Source organism: Haliotis rufescens, unplaced genomic scaffold, assembly GCF_023055435.1.
Source record: "Haliotis rufescens isolate VD_foot unplaced genomic scaffold, xgHalRufe1.0.p SCAF_3, whole genome shotgun sequence".
Classification (NCBI taxonomy): domain Eukaryota; kingdom Metazoa; phylum Mollusca; class Gastropoda; order Lepetellida; family Haliotidae; genus Haliotis; species Haliotis rufescens.
Genome location: NW_025964001.1, coordinates 49,876,589 through 49,897,406, shown reverse-complemented (window position 1 = coordinate 49,897,406; position 20,818 = coordinate 49,876,589). Strand labels below are relative to the sequence as shown.

General features: G+C 38.7%; 1 protein-coding gene across 2 annotated transcripts in view; it reads right to left on the bottom strand.

The window, feature by feature from the left end:
- Positions 1-19,299, bottom strand: part of LOC124117813 (GTP-binding protein 2-like) — a 71,219-nt gene extending 51,920 nt beyond the window's left edge. For both annotated transcript variants that reach the window (XM_046479838.2, XM_046479839.2), the window contains exon 1: positions 19,099-19,299. In XM_046479838.2, coding sequence (XP_046335794.1) covers positions 19,099-19,167 — 69 coding nt within the window. In that variant the 5' untranslated portion in view covers positions 19,168-19,299. The remainder of the gene's footprint in view (positions 1-19,098) is intronic.
- Positions 19,300-20,818: the final 1,519 nt, after the last annotated feature.

Below are 20,818 nucleotides of genomic sequence, written 5' to 3'. Positions count from 1 at the left end.
GAACCCCGAAAAAATTGCGGCTGGTAGGATGGGCGGGCTGGCGCGGAAAAGCGAAACTAATAAATAATTCAAATATTGATCCGATTAAAACTTGGGCACTAGTAGGAGTTGTTGCTATAGCGGCTGTATGGTTGTTTTATAAGACCGGAGAAGAGAAAACGTCACCCCCGATGTCACAACAAGTTCAATTAGAGGTTAGCCCTCATACAATGCTATAAGAAGCATGACTACTCCAGTTACAGACGGTAAAATGTTGGTAAACGCAACGTATCATTCAGCAGTGGTCAGCGGCTTGGCCATTGGCTATGCCCGTATAGCTAAAATGATTACTAAAGCCACACCACCCAAGCTAGATTTTAATGGTTATGATATCGGTATGATGATTCTCGATATTGGATTGGCTATGGCAACAAAAGATATGCTAACAAAAGATATGCTCATCAAACAAGGGCTTATCCCGGAAGACATAATGAAGTAATTAAACATTTGAATATTTTATATTATTAAGCATTTGAATATTTTATATTCATATAAACATGGCATCAATTACGATGATGGTCGGTGGAGCTATTGTTAATGCTCTAGCTTTTTCGGGGAGTAATTTTTTATTTTCTAGTATGAGAGGTTCGGAGCAGAAAAGACATAATAAAGCATTAGAACAACTCGAAGCAGCCCAGTCACAATGGACCAGACGGAGAATAGAGAGATTAGATTTTATTCATGAAGGACTGCGTAGACAGGGACATTCAATTCAAATGTTTAAGGATGTTGAATATGCCAGGCACGAATACTTCCTTGTTTATGGGAAAAAACTTGACCCTATGCCAAAACCAACAATAAGTCAGTTTTATACACCGTCAGAGGAACAAAAAAAAACGCGAGGTCATATTCATAATATTTGGGTTATCAGTTGTTGCAATTTTCAGCTATACAATTACTACGCATAAACCATGACCTAGTTAGGGCGGGCGAGCGAGTCACTCTGACCATGCTGACTACTTATCAATAACTCACCAGTGGAGATGTGATTTACCTTTTAGACAAATGATACGATATGTGTATAACCATGAATCTGTGCAAATATACACTCATGGGGAAATTGATTCAATGTCAGAAGCCATCCGTTGGTATTTACTGTGGTACCCATGCTTATAACATCAGAAAGGGTTTTAAAAATTACGTTTGTTCTGTATGTGGGATTGGAGTCAAATGTAGTTACAGTTTATGTAAGAGTCACGGTGCTGATAAGGTCAGGAAGCAGATTATTTATAATAGGAAGAGAGATTACATCAATGAGAGGAATAGGTTGGGGAGAATACGTATTTATATATGAAAAATAACCATTTAGACAAATGAATCATTTTGTATATACCATGGTCACAATGGCTTTTGTCAGAGAGTTGAAGGCTATGGCAAAACAACGTGGTCTACATGGGATTCTCGAATGAGAAAAGCTGAATTGATCGATTTACTCGGTTTGGAATACAACAAACCCCAGACTGTTAGAGAACTCAAAGCTCAAGCAAAAAACAGTGGGCTGAGAGGTTATTCTCGAATGAGAAAAGCTGAATTGATCGCTTTACTAGATAATAAACAACAAGATGATGTTGATAAAAAACAACAAGATAATCAACAACAAGAATTAAAATTTGTACCCACATCCGCCGGCGTTGGTAAATATCTAAGAGGTTGGAAGATGGATATTAATTCCAACATGGATGTTAATGATGTTAAGCCCATCATATAGAGTAAAATTAACGAGGAGTTAGATGATTTACATACCGTATATCGCTGTGTATAAGGAGACCCCACATATAAGACGACCCCCCTGTACACGCCTTCAAAATCAACCAAAAATCCTATACTCCATGTATAAGGCGACCTGGAATGAAGCACATCGCAAGTGCGCACACAAACGTTATATATGCAATAAAAATATGTTTATCTTGCGTTGTTTTTTCTACGATGATTGGTCGCATGTGTAACTCCAGCACATGTTGCCATTTTGTGTTTACACGGTTCGACCCCAAATTGCTGCCCGTAAAATAAAATTCATTTATGAAGTAATAACATATAACAGACAATGGTGAGTAATTTAATCGCCAATTAACTATGTTGTAACTAACTAGGCTTATGTTTGCTTCACATTCAGCGTGTTTGTTCCACAATCACTTATACACACCGTCTCCAACAGTTGTTAATACAACTGTAAAAACAGCGGGAATTGATTTCAGCTTCACCGGTTATCACATGTTAGGTCACATGTGCAATATGCAAATGCATACCGGTACTTCCGGCTCTCTACTCACGGATGTTGATTGTTTTACCGTGTCAGCTGGTTTGACAATCTGCATCAAGGCAAGGGTCATTTCAACTTTATTTGCAGAAATTATTAAACCTTATTCAAGGAAAAGAGATACAAGTCATGTTTATGTATGGAAATAGTTATTGGAAAAGTTATTTAGGACGAAAAGCAAAGTTTTATTGTCAAATGCTTGGCTGGCTATCGGACGCCGGTTGACATCGCCAGTGGAAGAAAATGTCAGATCTTCGACTCCGTGTATAAGACGACCCCCCTTCTTAACCCCCTCATTTTAGGTACGAAAAACTCGCCTTATACACAGCGACATACGGTAGTATAAAATACCAGCTGAGAATTAAAATGTCATTGAGTAAAAGTAACACAGACGATAGCACTGAATATACCGAACCATATTTGCGAAGCTATCAAGAAGTTATAACCGAATCCGATACTATACACGCATCATTAGATACATCAATTCAGAGGAAACTTTAGAACGCTGGACTAATAGAGGTTCGGGTTGGGGTGTGGATAAAATTGATAGTTTATATTTATATATAGCAAATTATATGCCCTTCAAAGGTGGATCTTATATAGATTTGCCCCCGTATTATAAGAAGAAAAAAGCCATAATTAATGTAAAAAATAAATCCGATGACTGTTTAAGAATGATGATAAGATCTGCATTGTTCCCCGTAGATTCTAAAATTGCAAATAGACCTTCTAGCTATCCTCAAAACGATAGACTCAACTTCGATGGTATAGACGAACCAACACCAATCTCACAAATTGATAAGGTGGAAAAGCAAAATTATTTAGCTATAAATGTTTTCGGACATTCTTCTAAAGGAATTGTTGTACACAGGATAAGCTCCGCTCCGGAACATATTCCCAGAATCAATTCATTTCTAATCGAAAAAGATGGTAAATATCTTTATACATGGATAAAGAGTTTAAACAGGCTATTATACGATCAAACAAAATATAAGGGAAAGAAATATTTCTGTGAAAGATGCCTGCATGGGTACATCAGACAAGATCTATTGGAAGCACATAAAGAAGACTGTAGAGGTGTTGGACAGACTGCTATCAGGATCGATATGCCTAAAGAGGGAAAAAATATATTAAAATTTGAACATTTTTGTAATCAAATGCCAGTACCGTACGTAATTTATGCTGACTTTGAGGCTTATCAAACCTATAGAAAATAATCAAGATAATAATCAAGATAGTAGTTTTACATACAAAACTCAAGAACATATTCCTTGTGGGTTTGGATATATAGTTGTAAGGTATGATGGGAAAACAAACCAGCCCGTGATTTACAGAGGTCCCGATGCAGCGGGAAAGTTCCTAGAATATCTACAAAATGAAGAGAGAATAATCAGGGAAAATTTATCGTGTAAGAAACTCATGTGTATGACGAGGGATAATTGGAGGGCCTATAAGAGGTCAACGAGTTGTCATGTTTGTAATAAACCCCTGAATGGGGATTCCGTAAGAGATCATTGCCATGTCACGGGTAATAATCGGGGAGCCGCGCATAACAAGTGTAACTTGAAACTAAAAATGAATTCTCAAACAATACCCATCCCCGTTGTGTTTCATAACCTTAGAGGATACGATTCACATCTCATTATGCAAGCTATCTCAAAGACCGACGGTGGCTTAACGTGCATTCCTAATAATATGGAAAAATACATATCATTCTTGTTGACTAAAACTATACACTATACGGACAAGGATGGGAGAGCCAGAATAAAGCAAAGTAATGGGCTTAGATTCATAGACTCCGTGCAGTTTCTGTTATCTTCCCTGGACAATTTAGCTAATGCGAACAATCCCGATGACTTTGCGATAACAAATCAATATTCCGATAGGTTAACGCGTTATTTGTTGTTGAGAAAAGGTGTATATCCTTACGAATATATGGATGATTGGTCTAGATTCGAGGAAACTAAATTACCACCCCTTGAATCATTCTATAGTAACTTAACAGAATCTAAAATAACTGATGCCGATTATGAACAAGCTCTGACGGTCTGGGATAAATTAGGTTGTAAGAATTTAGGTGATTATCACGATCTGTACTTAAAAACCAATGTACTGTTACTCGCCGATTTATTCGAGATCTTAGAAAGACATGTTTAAAACAATACGGCTTGGACCCAGCATGGTACTATTCCAGTCCCGGACTATCGTGGGATGCATTGTTGAAGAAGACCAGCGTAGAACTAAAACTACTCACAGATTACGATATGCACTTGTTTATTGAGAAAGGATTAAGAGGTGGTATATCGATGGTAGCGAAAAGGTATTCTAAGGCTAATAATAAATTAGTGGAAGGATATGATCCGAGTAAACCCGACACGCACATATTATATCTATGATATATCGATGATATCAAAGTGGATGATATCCATAATATCAATGCGAATAAAGGGTACATACTAGAAGTGGACTTGGTATATCCAAATTCGTTACATAAAGATCATAACAGTTATCCGCTAGTTCCCGAAAGATTAATGGTGAATAAAGATTGGATGTCGGAATATCAACACTCCAGGTTAGCTAACGTAGAAAAACTCGTACCAAATTTGATGGATAAGACAAAATATATAGTTCACCACAGAAATCTCCAGTTGTATCTATCGTTAGGTATGAAACTTAAGAAAATACACAGAGTTCTAAAGTTTGATCAAAGCCCTTGGATGGAGCCCTATATAAGGTTGAACACAGATTTAAGAAAGATGGCTACCAGCGATTTCGAAAAGAATCTATATAAGCTCATGAATAACTCAGTATTTGGTAAAACTATGGAGAATCTAAGGAAGCGTGTTGATGTTAAATTAGTCAGATCTAATGAGGAAGAAAGACTCAGGAAACTTATAGCCAGTCCGGCTTTTAACAGAAGCAAGATATTCGATAACGACTTAGCCACGTTGCATATGCAGAAGAGTAATATAAAATTCAACAGACTGGTGTTCGTTGGTATGAGTATTCTCGACTTGTCAAAACACTTAATGTATGACTTTTATTACAACGAACTTAAGAAGCAATACGGTGATAGATCCGAGGTGTTATATACCGACACAGATTCTTTGTTGATGGAAATACAAACCGAGGATATATATAAGGATATGACAGAAAAATAGATATGTACGACACGAGCGATTACCCTAAAGATAATCCACTGCACAGCGTTGTAAATAAAAAGGTGTTACGTAAGATGAAGGATGAATGTGCTGGGACTCCTATAGCGGAGTATGTCGGATTAAGAACTAAGATGTATTCTATAAAGAAGTCTGATAATGGAGAGATAAGAAAAGCTAAGGGTGTTAAGAAGTGTGTGGTAAAAAAGCATATCAAACACGAACAGTATAAAGAAGCATTATTCAATGGTAGAACATTCAAACACGAGATGAACTCTTTAAGAAGTTACAATCATAGGATATATGGATTAAGAATGAACAAGACATCATTAACCCCCTTAGATACAAAGAGATGGATAGATAATGATGGTGTAACTACCTATGCTTATGGTTATTTAGGGCGGTAATACTGTACCGTTGGGAACTATGAACAACTCTTCTCGTACAAATGCCCTGCCCGGTCCATCTTTAAGATAATAAAGAATAGGCTCTCCTTCTTTCATAACCAATGGACTAATGTTACATGTCTTAAGGGGCCAAATCGGATCGGTTGCGCGACGTAGGCCTCCTTCGTGTTCACCGGGCTGGTATAAATATCTTAAGCTTACTCTATCCGTAAGTTTTTGTTCTTTGCCTCTCCTCGGTGCTGAAGATTCGGAAGTCACGGATTTCATTTTAATCGCATCGGATGGTTTCTTCCCGATTAATCTTGTTACTTCATTATTCAGCGCTGATACAACAGCTGATAATCGTGTCACCCATTCGGTTGATCTTAATCGTTCCGATTTCATTTCAATTCCATACTGATAGCCAAACAAACGTTCTGCTAATGTCCGGTTAAATCTTTCGACGATAGCTTGACTACGGTGGGCCTCTTTTTCACCACGCCTGATTTCGACATCGTGCTTTGTTAACAGTTTAGTTACCGATCCCATAAACTTGCGACCGGGATCTACTTGAAATAGCTTAGGCCATTTTAGTGGTCCGCGTTTATATATGTGGCTCAGTGCATTAGCTTCTTCTGTTGAATCTTTCGAAGTTAATGGCTCAGCCTCCTTGTATCGACTAGCCACATCCAATACGGATAAAGCGCATTTATACGTTTTGCGTCTTACCTTATCGTGGGGAAGAAACAAGAGGTCAGCCTGATGAACTTCATTCGTTGTAAAAATATCAAACTTCTTCCTCGGTATAAAACGTGGTGCCGGTAAGTATATTTGCCACATCGCTTGTTTCTTTAACCAATCCTTGGCTATATCTTTAGATACCTTAGCCGTGGTGGCAGGCCATTATTAATTAATATTGATGTTTCTTTTAATACGACTTATGACTATCGTTGAATCGCATCATCATTTTTGCATAAATAATTCCCTCTGTAGTGGTGGTATAGGTATATAAATCTGGCTACAGTGGAGTTGCGGCAGAACGACTATTACCTATACTACTACACTGGATCTAAGTTTCCAGAGGCAAACCTGGACCCCAGGGCAAATCCTATTGGCATAAATGTATTATTCTATCATGGGATAACATTTATACTAAGTTATCTTATAATAATTAGATCTACATCAAGTGCTTTTATGAGTTATCATGATGTAATATTTATACATCATTTCATATAATTGTAGTTTTAGCAAGTAATAATTATCATTAGGTAAAATGCATATATAAAAAAATACTAAGTTATCTTATAATAATTAGATCTACATCAAGTGCTTTTATGAGTTATCATGATGTAATATTTATACATCATTTCATATAATTGTAGTTTTAGCAAGTAATAATTATCATTAGGTAAAATGCATATATAAAATATCAGTAGTTTCAGTTAAAGCTTTTTAGATGGTTGCTAGCCTAAGGTAATGGGAGCGCGTCTTCTAGACATACTATTCAATAAGACAAGAGTTACGTCTACATAGTTTAATTGATTTAAAGCTTTTAGATAAATGCTAGCCTAAGGTATCAAGATCCCATCTCCCAGACAAAGGATATTTATTTAAGTATATCTGTCATCACCCACCGGGGTATATTAGAATAACATTATTTCAATTAAGACTCATTAAGGATTAGCCCCCATACAAGCTCGTCTATAGTGCATTAAGGATTAGCCCCCATACAAGCTCGTCTATAGTGCATTAAGGATTAGCCCCCATACAAGCTCGTCTATAGGGCATTAAGGATTAGCCCCCACACAAGCTCATCTATAGTGACACCCTAATCTCTTTCAAAGCATCCAGTAAATATGTCAACAAGATTAGTGCCAGTCCAACAGGATAAACAGGATTTAGTATTCCCCTCTGTCTAGCCATCCATTTAGCTTAGGACACAACCAATCGTGTATCAACCAATCACATTCCTTTCTATTGTTTAAATTTTTGTTAAATACATACTGTAGGCAGGTTTTAGGCAGAGAAGGGGTTTGACTCTCTTACCAAGCAGACCTCTCTCCCACAGCCCAGAGTGTTGTACCGACTCTCTGTGGCACCCTCAGTTATTATCTAAGTATATTGTAAATTGTTAATTGTTCTTGTAAATAAAATTGTGATTAGTCTCCTGTGACTCTGGCTCTTTGCTGACTAATTCCCCAAGAAAACCAGCACGTCATTTGGAAGGTATTGTTCACCCAGAACAGTCCCATGATAATTTGGCGGAGAATCATCGTTTTCGGAACCACAGAGTCCAGGAACTAACTACGACCAGCTACAAGAAACCCATTGGAGGACATGCCCAACCGTGATCATCTGATGGAATAACAAGCAAGCTGCATCTACCTCTGACCTCAACACTGGATTAAAGACAACCAACTCCTCCAAAGACACCAACAAAGGAAGAAAAAGTCTTCAAATATTGTAAGTAATACATTGTTGAATACTTGTCATCCTTTAATTTAGTACGGTACATACTAATAGGTGTCATGGCAAATATGGAGTCTGGAATGGAAAGTAACTTTGAAAGTGAAATTCCAACAGTGTCTTTAGTTACGCCCCTTGCCAACAGTGTAATTCAGGCAAAATTTGGCACAAAAACAACAAATTGTTTAGTAGATACAGGGGCATCCATTTCTTGTATTTCGTCTGCTTTTCTTAGCACAGCTTTTGAAAACCTTACTCTTGGAAACTCACCCTTTCCACAGGTTAAAGGAATTTTCTCAAAGATTCCACATTCTGCCTACACTTCCAGAGGCAGTGATACTAGGTGAAAACTTCCTTGATGACAATGATGCAGTCTTAGATTATAGCTGTCATTCCTTGATACTTAACAACAGCACCTCAGACAGGCAATATATCAATTTCATAGCCAATTCAGTACAAGAGATTAGTGGATTAGCAAAAACAATAGATCAGATTTACATCCCCCCTCAGAGTGAAATTCATTTCAAGGTTAGACTATCAGAGACCAAAGAGGACTCCCTCATCCTCATTGAACCCATTGCTTCCCTCACTGCTCATTCTGAAGTAGCAGGTGGTAGAACTCTTTCCAAAGTGAAAAGCAAAACTGCTACATTTAGGCTTATGAATCCCTCCCAAGAAGAAAAGGTTCTTGACAAGGGTACAGTTGTAGGCAAATTTAGTTACATTGAACAGGGCTCTGTTTATGAAATCGACTCTGACCAACCATTCATCAGTACCGTTCACACCACTGAGAAGAGAGCCAATGACACCAGGGATTATGTTAAAATTGCACAAGAATTAGGATTTGATTTGACCAATACACAACTGACTCCAGACCAACGACACAGACTACTTAGATTTTTGGGACAAAATAGAAACATGTTTTCAACGAGTCTTGCAGATTTAGGTAAGACTGACATGCACCAACATATCATTGACACTGGCAACCACCAACCCGTTAAGAGTAGACCATATCGTCAATCTCCTCATCTCCAAAAAGTCACTGAAGAACTTATAGATGATTTTCTAAAGTATGATTTGATCGAGGAATCTACTTCTATGTATTCAGCTCCAATTATCCTAGTCAAAAAACGTGATGGCTCATATAGATTTGTTTGTGACTACAGAAAGTTGAATTCTGTCACTTTACCAATGTCTTGGCCTCTTCCTGTTTTTGATGATGTTATTGATAACATCGCCAATGCACATGCTAAGATCTTCTCAACTTTAGACCTTGCTAATGGCTTCTTCCAAGTGCCATTACATGAAGATTCAAAGCATAAAACTGCTTTCGTCACCCATCAAGGCCTTTATCAATTCAAACGATTGCCCCAAGGTTTGACTAATTCTCCACTTTGTTTTCAACAGCTCATGAGCAAAGTGCTACGAAAATTGCTTTTTAAGGTTGCGCTGATATACATTGATGATTTGATAATTTACAGCAAAAACTTTGAAGAGCATCTCCAACATTTGGAGCAAGTATTTTACTATCTGAAACAGGCAAAATTAACACTAAAGCCATCCAAATGCAATTTTGCAACGGACAAAGTTTCTTTTCTGGGTCATGTTTTATCATGTGGAGGTGTTCAAGTTGATGACAAAAAGATTGAAGCAATTAGAACCTTTCCAGTGCCCAAGTCACAAAAGCAGATTCGCTCCTTCTTAGGTCTCACGAACTTCTACAGGAAGTATGTGAAAAATTACGCTCACATAGCGCTTCCACTGAATGCCTTGCTAAAGAAGCATTCGGAGGCAGAACTAGGAAAGAAACCAAAGTTCCAATGGTCACTTGAGTGTGATCAGGCATTCAACACACTCAAACATGCTATGAGTAATACACCTGTTCTGGCGTATCCAAATTTTGACAAAGAATTTCTTCTTGCAACTGATGCCAGTGATATGAGCATAGGTTTTGTTTTGAGTCAAAAAGACGAGAAAAATAATGAACATCCAATAGCTTTTGGTGGTAGAGCTCTTCATGGCAGCGAAAAGAACTGGAGCATTACAGAAAAGGAAGGCTTAGCTCTAGTTGAAGCCATTAGATCCTTTCGTCCATACCTTGCAAATTCCAAATTCACAGTCTACACTGATCATATAGCATTGAAGTGGCTGAAATCCATCAAGGATGCCACAGGTAGGTTAGGACGATGGTCTTTGGAACTTTCTACCTACACTTTTGACATTGTTCACCGCAGCGGCAAAGCCAATGGGAATGCTGATGCTCTGTCACGTAGGGAATATGAGGAAAATATTAACTGTAATGATCAGACAGAAGAAGATGCTGAGAAAACAGTCTTCTCAGTAACTTCAACTCAGCAAAGCAAATCAACTAGCAATACAATCTTGCCAAACACCCATTCATCCACACAGGTCACACAGACAACTCAGACTGAGGATATTTGCACACCTATTGTCAATCACTTAGAATCAGACACACAGACAACTCATTGGTCAGCCACCTTTGAATATGAAGAGGATTATCAGTCAGTACCAGTTAATGTTGTCGCAGCATTACATGCTTCAAATGCTGATGTTACCCAAGACACATTGGTTGAAGTAAGTATAAAAGAACATCCAAATTTACGTCACCTACAAAGGATTTGTCCAGATTTCATCCAAATCTTTGACTACAAAGAGGATGAAGTCCTTCCACAAAATGAAAAGGATCGTCAAAAGATTCTTATTGAAGCCAATACTTTTGAAATTGATGAAGGCATCCTATACCGATTTGTTCCACAAAGACAGAAAGGCCACGCAGACAAGTTCATTAAACAGCTGGCAGTCCCAAGAACCCTCAGAAATCAAGTCCTGCAATCCTATCATGACTCAGAGTTTGGCGGTTGCCACCATGGGAAAGAAAGGATGCACAACACCATGAGACCTAAGTACTACTGGCCCAAAATGTACAGCGATATTGCTACTTATGTCCAGACATGTGAGGTATGTCAACAGACCAAGAGGCACTACCATGGCAAGAAGGCACCACTTCGTCCACTACCTGTAGAAGAGGTCTTCACCCGATGGCACATTGACATTCTCGGTCCCCTGCCAACAACACCAGATAAGTACAAGTACATTTTGGTCATCACAGATGCATCATCTAGATGGTGTGAAGCCTTTCCACTTCGGACCCAAGAAGCCAAAGAGGTAGCAGATGTTTTCGTCAGAGAAATAATTTGTCGTTATGGCGCTCCAAGGACCTTAATTTCAGACAGAGGTCAGAATTTCATGTCCAAACTTATCAAAGCAATTTGTGAACTTTTGGCAATTAAATTTACCCATACCAGCCCATACCATCCTCAAACAAACAGCTGTGTAGAAAGGCTCAACTCTTACATCAATCAATCACTAAGAGCCTATTGTAACAAGTCTCAAAATGATTGGCCCCGTTTTATTCCTGGCATCATGATGGCCTATCGGATGGCTCCAAATTCATCAACTCAAAAATCCCCATATGTTATGCTTTTCGGCCGGGAAATGAGAGCTCCACAAGATGTAGCATTAATTCCAAAAGAAAATTTAGGCCACAATAACAAAAGTTATCTTTCCAATTTGCTTGAGGAGCTTGAAATCACTAGAACAATCGCAGCTGAAAACACTGCTCGGGCTAAGGAGGTGTATTCAGAACAATATAATAGAAAGGCTAAAGAACCAGAATTCGCCCCAGGTCAAAGAGTTTGGCTTTACTGTCAAAAAGTTGAAAAAGGCCTTTCCAACAAATTAACCAAAAAGTGGTATGGTAGCTATTATATCATCCATACAGGTCCAAATTATACCTACAAACTGCGCCGATGTTCTGACGACAAAATACACAAACCACTGGTCCATGCCAACCGTCTGAAGCCATATTTTGATCCTGCTGATCGTCCACAGTATCCTCCAGAACCATACCTCAATAACCCCAGTGACATAGATTCAGGAGTCATGGATGACAACGAGGAACCAGTCAATGATACTCATCTTGACAGCAACAATTCCCCACCAACAAGTTCAACTTACCAGGCTACTGATCAATCACCTCCACAACAGAAAGGTAAGAAGGTCAATTCCAAAACAAAGGCAGGTACTTCCAGCAACAAGAGTCCAAAGCAAAAGACCCCAACAAAGAAGAAAATCCCTGCTTCAAGTACAACAGAAAAACCTACCAGTCCCACGGCAACAATGAAGGAAAATCATGCCACACCAGGTCCTAGTGCTCCAACCAAGGTAAATGAAAAGGTAAACAAAGGGGAAAGAGGAGTGAATAGTAAGCATCACCAGCCCAAATCCAGAAAACAACCTGACGACAGCCAGGTACAACCTCCAAGTCCAACATCAGGTAATCAAACCAAGGATATCCCTCAGGTCTTCAATCCAGAGGGCATCCACTCAATTGTTAGTTCCAAGAGAGCAAATGGCAAAATCTACTACAGAGTAAAATGGAAGGACCCAGAAAGAGGAAACACATGGGAGTATGGCAGCAGCATTCCAGACTCCATTCGGAGAGAATTTCACCTCAAAAGAAGTATGTCAGGAAAACGACGAAAACGTCCACTGAAGAATCATAAGTTTTTCGACCAAAAGGAATCAGCACAAGACAATAAATCAATCAATGTTCTGTCAGGGAATACAATGTCCGGAAATGTCAAGCAAGACAACACCAAACCATGCATAGAATTAGATGTCAAACCATATCCGTTTTTTCCAAAACACCTACGAAAAGTAGATCATAAAATGGAAAGAGTTATGGGCATTGAAATTATTCAAGGAGACTGCTATGTCAAGGTCTCATATAAAGAATATCCTGGTCAATTCACATGCTATTTCGAAAGTGTTCCTCCCCACCTCATACAGCGCTACCTTGATGATAGCTGGAACGATCTCCATGAGTGGCTGGGTCTAGAAGATAATCCTCGATATGATCCAGAGGAACCACCAATTTATAAATCCAAAAGGGTTATTTTTCAAGATATAGACCATGAAAACATCAACACCTTTTCCTACCGTATTTCACTCACAGACAGTATTCATCCATACCAGGATCAACGCACCATACATACCGAACAATGCCAATTGCACATATTCTTGATAAAAATACAAAATCTCCTGAATAAACGGTGCAAATCACGAAACAGCTATTAGCTGTATCTTGTTATGTTTTCTTGTGTCCAGTCTTTTCACTATGGGTCGCCAGTTGAGAACAAATGGCATCAGCCTGATTATCTGAGTTATTTGTATCACAACAAATTTTGAGCATTGACCTGATCAACCAATCTCAAAAGCGAAGTGAAATGACACGAACCCAAACCGTACCGAAGCGAACCAAACCATACTGGGAATCGAACCCAAACCGTACCGAAGCGAACCAAACCATACTGGGAATCGAAACCCAAACCGTACCGAAGCGAACCAAACCATACTGGGAAGCGAACCCAAACCGTACTGAAGCGAACCAAACCATACTGGGAATCGAACCCAAACCGTACCGAAGCGAACCAAACCATACTGGGAAGCGAACCCAAACCGTACTGAAGCGAACCAAACCATACTGGGAATCGAACCCAAACCGTACCGAAGCGAACCAAACCATACTGGGAATTGAACCCAAACCGTACCATGCAAACCAAACCATACTGGGAATCGAACCCAAACCGTACCGAAGCAAAATAAACCAAACCCTATCGCATTGAACCGAAGGAAAATCAAAGCGAAACAAACCAAATTCAAATAAAGTAAACTTAACAACCGAAATGAACCAAAACCGACTCTCTGTGGCACCCTCAGTTATTATCTAAGTATATTGTAAATTGTTAATTGTTCTTGTAAATAAAATTGTGATTAGTCTCCTGTGACTCTGGCTCTTTGCTGACTAATTCCCCAAGAAAACCAGCACGTCATTTGGAAGGTATTGTTCACCCAGAACAGTTCCATGATAATTCTCTTCACAACAAACAAATGTATACATACACTGTATGTCTGTTTATTGTAGGGTTTGGATAACATCGGTTTGCATGTTATGGTCAAGGTTCTAACTCCTTTGGGAGTGCCGGACAGATGAACAGAAGGCCCAGTAATGGTAGCTTGGATGTACATGTATTGTCTAATGAAGATGAGTATAGGTCTAAAGGATGGGGATTTTGACAATCTTTAAAGTAATTATGACCCAAAGTCCCTTTCGAGCCGGACCCCTGGGGTGGCAACAATTTCCAAGGCAGATTTTGGAAACATGAACGCATTTGTGTTATGTCAAGTATATGTGTATATAGATTAAGATTCAATTTTTCCAAATGGCCCCACTCCATCTATCCAATGACGAGTATCAAATAAGGTGAAATTCTAAAATTTACCTGTAAATCAGCTATTCAATCTCACTAAATCAGATCTAAGTTCTCGCTGCTGCTAAACAAAGATCTGAGGACGTCCCATTACGGATCACGTCAGAATGACCTTTTGCGAACCTTGACTTCCCACTGAAATGACTAACAAGAAGTCGACATCAGCCAATTAGAAAGAAGCTTTCTAAAGTTTTACGTCACTCGTTTCAACCATGCTACTTCCATTTCAGACTACGCTTGAAAAATATGTTGATACAGCTCTCGATTAAAATTTTGAAAACTGAACAAATGAACATTCTGGAATGTCTTATATATATATCATTGAGATTGTATGGCAATGCTTCCCACGTACTGTGCAATGCCTCCTCCATTCAAATGTTTATCCCATGCAAACGAGAGATAGACGATAATTTTGACGAAATCACTCGTACGGGCCTTAACTGTCATTCAGAATACCCTGTGTTAACATTTTCGAGGTAGCATGATTAGAAAACACATTCCAACTGTCACTTTCATGATCTGGTAACATGGTAAGCTACGCTTTGATTGGTCGGATGAAAGGTCGTTCTGACGTGACCTGTAATGGTATGTCCTCAGATCTTTGTTTAGCGATAGCGAGAACTAAGATCTGATTTTCATGAGATTGATCAGCTATTAAGCCCCATGCACTTTGTTTTTACAACTCTGAGCTTTCTTGGCCAAATGAGGCAAGGGGTCACACTTTTGCTTTAAAAAAAGTTTGCTTGGCCATATTTATGTACTAAACTTAGTACAAATCTAATCAGCCATTTTAGAAATGTAACTTAACGTCCAATGGGAAATAACTTTTGTCAATATGTTGTAGTAACTGTTTAAAGGCAAAGCAATCGGAGTGATACATAAATGAAAACAAGACAAAGATTTTATATACAAATCAAATTGCTTCCAACCAAATATGGTTGATATCTATCTTAAGTTCCAGAAAAGAAGTCGTTTAAAGCAATAGCGCCAAATAACCCCTATCTGGCCCCGCCCCTCAGCCCCTTAGGGGTTCAGCCCCTTCATTTGTACAATTTTGAATCCTCACCATCGGAGAATGCTTCCAACCATATCTAGGGAATACTACACTCATTCTCGTTAGATACCATTTTTACGAAAGTTGCCGACTAGACTGTTAACACGATGCAATGGTTGCATATAATATGCATCATGTAAGTCCCAAATACTCCCACATCACACAAAAAGGTATGGCCATCTGAATCAATAAAACTAATTTTGTTGTACATGTTGTAGCCATAGTAGCATGCAAGTTTTAAAAATTGAAATATTTATGTCCAATTTTAAACATTCACTCACTTAGTTTTGTCTTAAACCAAGAAATTGAACATAAGGCTTTCATTTTTTGTGTAGTGTTATGAATCCACATCATAATGATCATTAAAAGACTTGGATGTCAAGAATGGTCAAAAGAATTGTGCAAGATGAAGTTTTTAAATCTTTCAGTAATTACAAATCTATGAAATAAATATGTTATGGCCACTATCACTACATCTTGGAGTATGAAGACGGGTTTAGAACTAAACATGAAAGCTTGACTAGCCCAGGTAAAGATAAAATGCCCTTGAAATTTTTACTAGCTCGCAGGAATACTGGCAGGCTTGTGGTATGTTCTTATCCTGGAAGAGATGGGCCCAGGGCCACAGAGACCACAGACAGCTCAGGCATAGACACCTTTGGTTATAACAACTAGTTCACATCACATTTTGGACAAGCGGTTTATGTAAAATAGCTCGATTTGGGGAAAAAAACTAGTCCAGCTAGATGTTCACTGGTCTCATAACCCTACAGCTTGGTGCTCCTGCAAATCTGACACACAACAGGGGTAGATTTAACAACAAATTTGTATGTAGCCAGCAGGCTTCTTCCTTCTCCAAACTAACTGGCCTACGAAGTGACCGAACCTGTGGTCACCTAGCCACCTAGCGGGCCTCTGAAAATCTTAAAACTCTTCACTCCTGAAACACCTTTCCCTGCTCCCTGAGATAAAATCTTGGCTTCTATTTGCCTCATTTCGTGGTGATTTATGAGCAAATAAATGTCGCAGCTGGTTGTCATTCTACCGATATAATGGCATAAATCATTCTTTTAGTTAACCATTCACAAGACCTCATCCCCACTAAATATTTTCTCATCACACTTACATGATTCATAAGTCAATTCAGTGTCCACTTAAAAAAATTAAACATGCATGAAGAAGCAGTGAAATTTTGACTAGCCAGACAGACCATCTACTTTTGTCTTTATGTGTCAGCAAGCCCTTAGTAATTTTAACTGGCCATGGGCCAACAGTTAAATTGACCCCTGCAGTATGAATGGTATATGCAAAATGTTGGAATCTCAAGCAAAAACAAAACTAGCATGCATGAGGCGTTTCCAAAAAGTGAACACATATTTGGCGCGGAAGGGTCATAAGCAACAAGAAATGTATTTTAACAAACCTAAGCATGAAATGATAAATAGTTTTATCGCTGGGCCATATGTCATATGTTGTTCGTCAGACTGAAACTAACCAATATCCCTTGGCAGTCAATAAACTAATCAATATCCGGATCACCATTTAATTACAAAATTGGCAGCACCTTCAGAATACAGTACCACAACTTCTCGGGATGACGATCTCTGCCGTCAGTCACATGTTTCAAAAACAAGTAACCAGTTTTTGTGATAATCCGCCGGACATGAACTCATAACCTTCGGATTGTTAGCCTGACAGCTAACCGACTGAGCTACGTCCGCACTGTGAAACTAAGCGCAAATTTACCTAGTCATGCCTACATCGTTATGGAACTGAACAAAAAGGGTCGAATAGGTGACGGACACTTATGAAGGTTACGGGTAGGCATGGTGTCTCACGACTTTAGTCTACGTGCATTTACTAGTGATCCTGATGCCATTCGGCACACTCGTCCCATTCCCTAACCTATGAGATACCAAGTGGTGAGGAATGAGCCGATATGGCACGAACAGTTTACCTAGTCATGCCTACATCGTTATGGAACTGAACGAAAAGGGTCGAATAGGTAACGGACACTTATGAAGGTTACGGGTAGGGGTAGGCATGGTGTCTCGTGACTTTAGTCTACGTGCATTTACTAGTGATCCTGATGCCATTTGGCACACTCGTCCCAAATCCATGAGATACCAAGTGGTGAGGAATGAGCCGATATGGCACAAACAGAAAACAGCTCTTGGCGTCAGACGTCAAACTCACGGTTACGGATGAATGAAATAGCATTTAATAATTCGTCGGGTGATTTTTGTGGCAGAAAAGTGTGGTAGGGAACAGTGTAAATTAATGTGGATAATTGTAAGGAACGAGGGAGGCATAAGTATGGCTAGTGATGACACAAGGTTGTAATCTTTCGTAAACTAGCCCTTCCTATAAAATATGCCGCCACAGGCTATATTCAGTTAAAAAATATTCAAAACTCTCAACACTGCTGGGCGTATTCCATGACATTGCGTATAGAGTATATCAGATGATAGATCACTGGGAGGAGGTTATGCACACTCGATGACCCCTGACATCACAGGGTATTGTTTTGCTGGTTTGACTGGCAACAAAATACTACAAATTATTTCATTGGGTACTGACACGTGTATGAAAAGTTTGTGATACTGTATTCTAAAGGTTGGCCGGAGCTTATGTACAGTTGCTGACCCCTGACGTCACAGCATATTGATTTGCCAGTGTGACTGGCATCAAAATACTACAAATTACATCATAGGGTATTGTCACGTGTTTGAAATGTTTGTGGTACTGTATTCTAAAGGTAGGCCCAAAATCGCATGAAATAATCATGATAATCATCTGTTGTCTTATCTTAACATCAGCCAGCTGTTATGTTTACTAGATCTTACATGGTTAATCTTAGCATAAATAATGAGTTCCCTCAAAAAGGCTCAAGTAAATTAAAAACATGGCCTAGTGGTCAATAAAAGAATGTCTTTCAATAGTCAGGAAGTAACATGGATTTGCTGGGTAAACAGTTCAAATATCCTTTGTGTGGTGCCACTGTTAGCCAAGATATTTAGCTGACACTTTGTGATGGTCCAGACGTTGGCTCAACGTGGGGATATATATTACTGTAAAACATTACAGAATTGTTTAAGATTTGTAAGTTTGTTTTCAAATGACAAAAAAAAGTGGATGTGGTCAAAATATAATTAATTGTTCATTATTTGAAAAGACAACATATAATAGCAGACAACCATTTTACTTCCTTGGCCAATGACGGGTTTTCGTTAAACGAACAATACATATTGTCATAAAAGAATATAAACAAGAAACCATTTAGATCATGTGTATATAAACAGCAGACATGAAGATATAAAACTTCATGTAAAACTGTAGTAAGATTTTTCTCATTGTTGATCTAAAACTCAGTAGGCCTACTCACCTCTGGAGGCAGGCTTGCAGGAAGTTCCGTGGCAGCTGTTGGGTCAAACATACCTACAAGGTTATCCATCTTTCTAACTTCAAATGTTTACAAATATGCCTAATTCAATACTGTTGCTAACATTGCAATAGATCTTTGTGTATATAAAATGACCGCTAAAATACCCGGTCAGCTGTTTGTTGGCACTTTCCGCCATCTTTCGTCAGCCAACACATATTATTACTATCTCCTAACAACTTACATTACTAGATGAAAAAATATCTTTTTAAAAGAGTATGTATGTAACAAGAAATTATATGTATATCAACAATTGTTATAAAAGAAGTATGAAATTTAAAGATATAATTTATTTACCCATTTCTGAAAAAGCCCAGGGAGGATGTCGGTTTTATATGATGACTGTTGTTAATAAGTTGTTTAGAAAATGTACTGTTCGGCTCGAAAATGGCCCGTATGATAACAACGTTCCGTCTCCGGACAATGTTTCAGCTGTCAGAGCTATATTAAGAATACTGCAATGTCTATAATTAGATAGGTAATGTCCCGCTACTGATGAAATTAACAGTAATACCGGGATAACGCGCCTAAGCCTATGAAACCTTTATAGATCTAATTGTGTAGCTGACTCATAGGCAATATATGCCTTTAGGCGCCCGATATCATGCATCAGGATTTTGTTAAAGTATGAGCGGCCAGTATTTTTTATTTGTGTCATGTATGACATTGTTAACTGCCTTCTCTTTAAAAATGAACCTATCATAATTTCGCAAAAGTAAATAAAATAAAATAATTAGCATCTAGAAATCTAGATCTAGACTTCAAGGATACTGTATAGAATTATCGTCGGATCATCGCTTTTCGGACGGCCATGTTAATATAAGGGTAACGCTATTTTTCAGGGCATTATCCACACTCCGTCGCAGTGGTGACTCAGCATAACACCACTGCCACAGGCTAATTTGCATATCACGTGACCGGACTTTTCTCTTGTTTGTAAACAAACGCGCTTTTTCAGAAATCAGTATAGAACAGACTAATGCAAGTATTTGGGGGCGCTTCACATATTGTTTTGCATAACTATATAGATATGCTACTACAACTGCGACAGTGAGTTGCATGACAATATATATTTATGCATCAAAGTGACCGTGTCGCTAGCTCTCCGTTGGGCTTCGATGACAGCACGTGGAGCCGTACAACCAATGTAAACATAGGATAACTACGCAAAAACAAGTAGATTTTTACGTATTTGCATACTTTCTCAATGAAAGTTAACCATTCTTTGACATTTGTTTATGAAAATGTGTAGACTTGTCAAACATGAAACGGATGAAAAGCATATGCAATATCTTGAATGGACTGTGAAAGATGTGACGAATCGTCACATGGCGCTGGCCTGTGGCAGAGGGTACTATGCTAGCTGGCTGCCGGCCGCATGGAACTCTGGGTAGGAGAGTGGGCATTATCATTTGCAGAAGCCCGAGGTTTTTCATTAACTGCCCGACGAAGGAGGGCAGTTGAAAAGACCGAGGGCTTCTGCAAATGATAATGCCCTGAAAAATAGCGTTACCGTTATTATAGCTAAAATGGATGGAATTTGTTATCAAATAAAAAGAAACAACAATATCGGTTTTGAAATATTTACTGCAATCAACACGAATGTCACTGAGCACATTTTACAAATATGGAAACGTCAAAGAACAAACCAGATGACGTCACT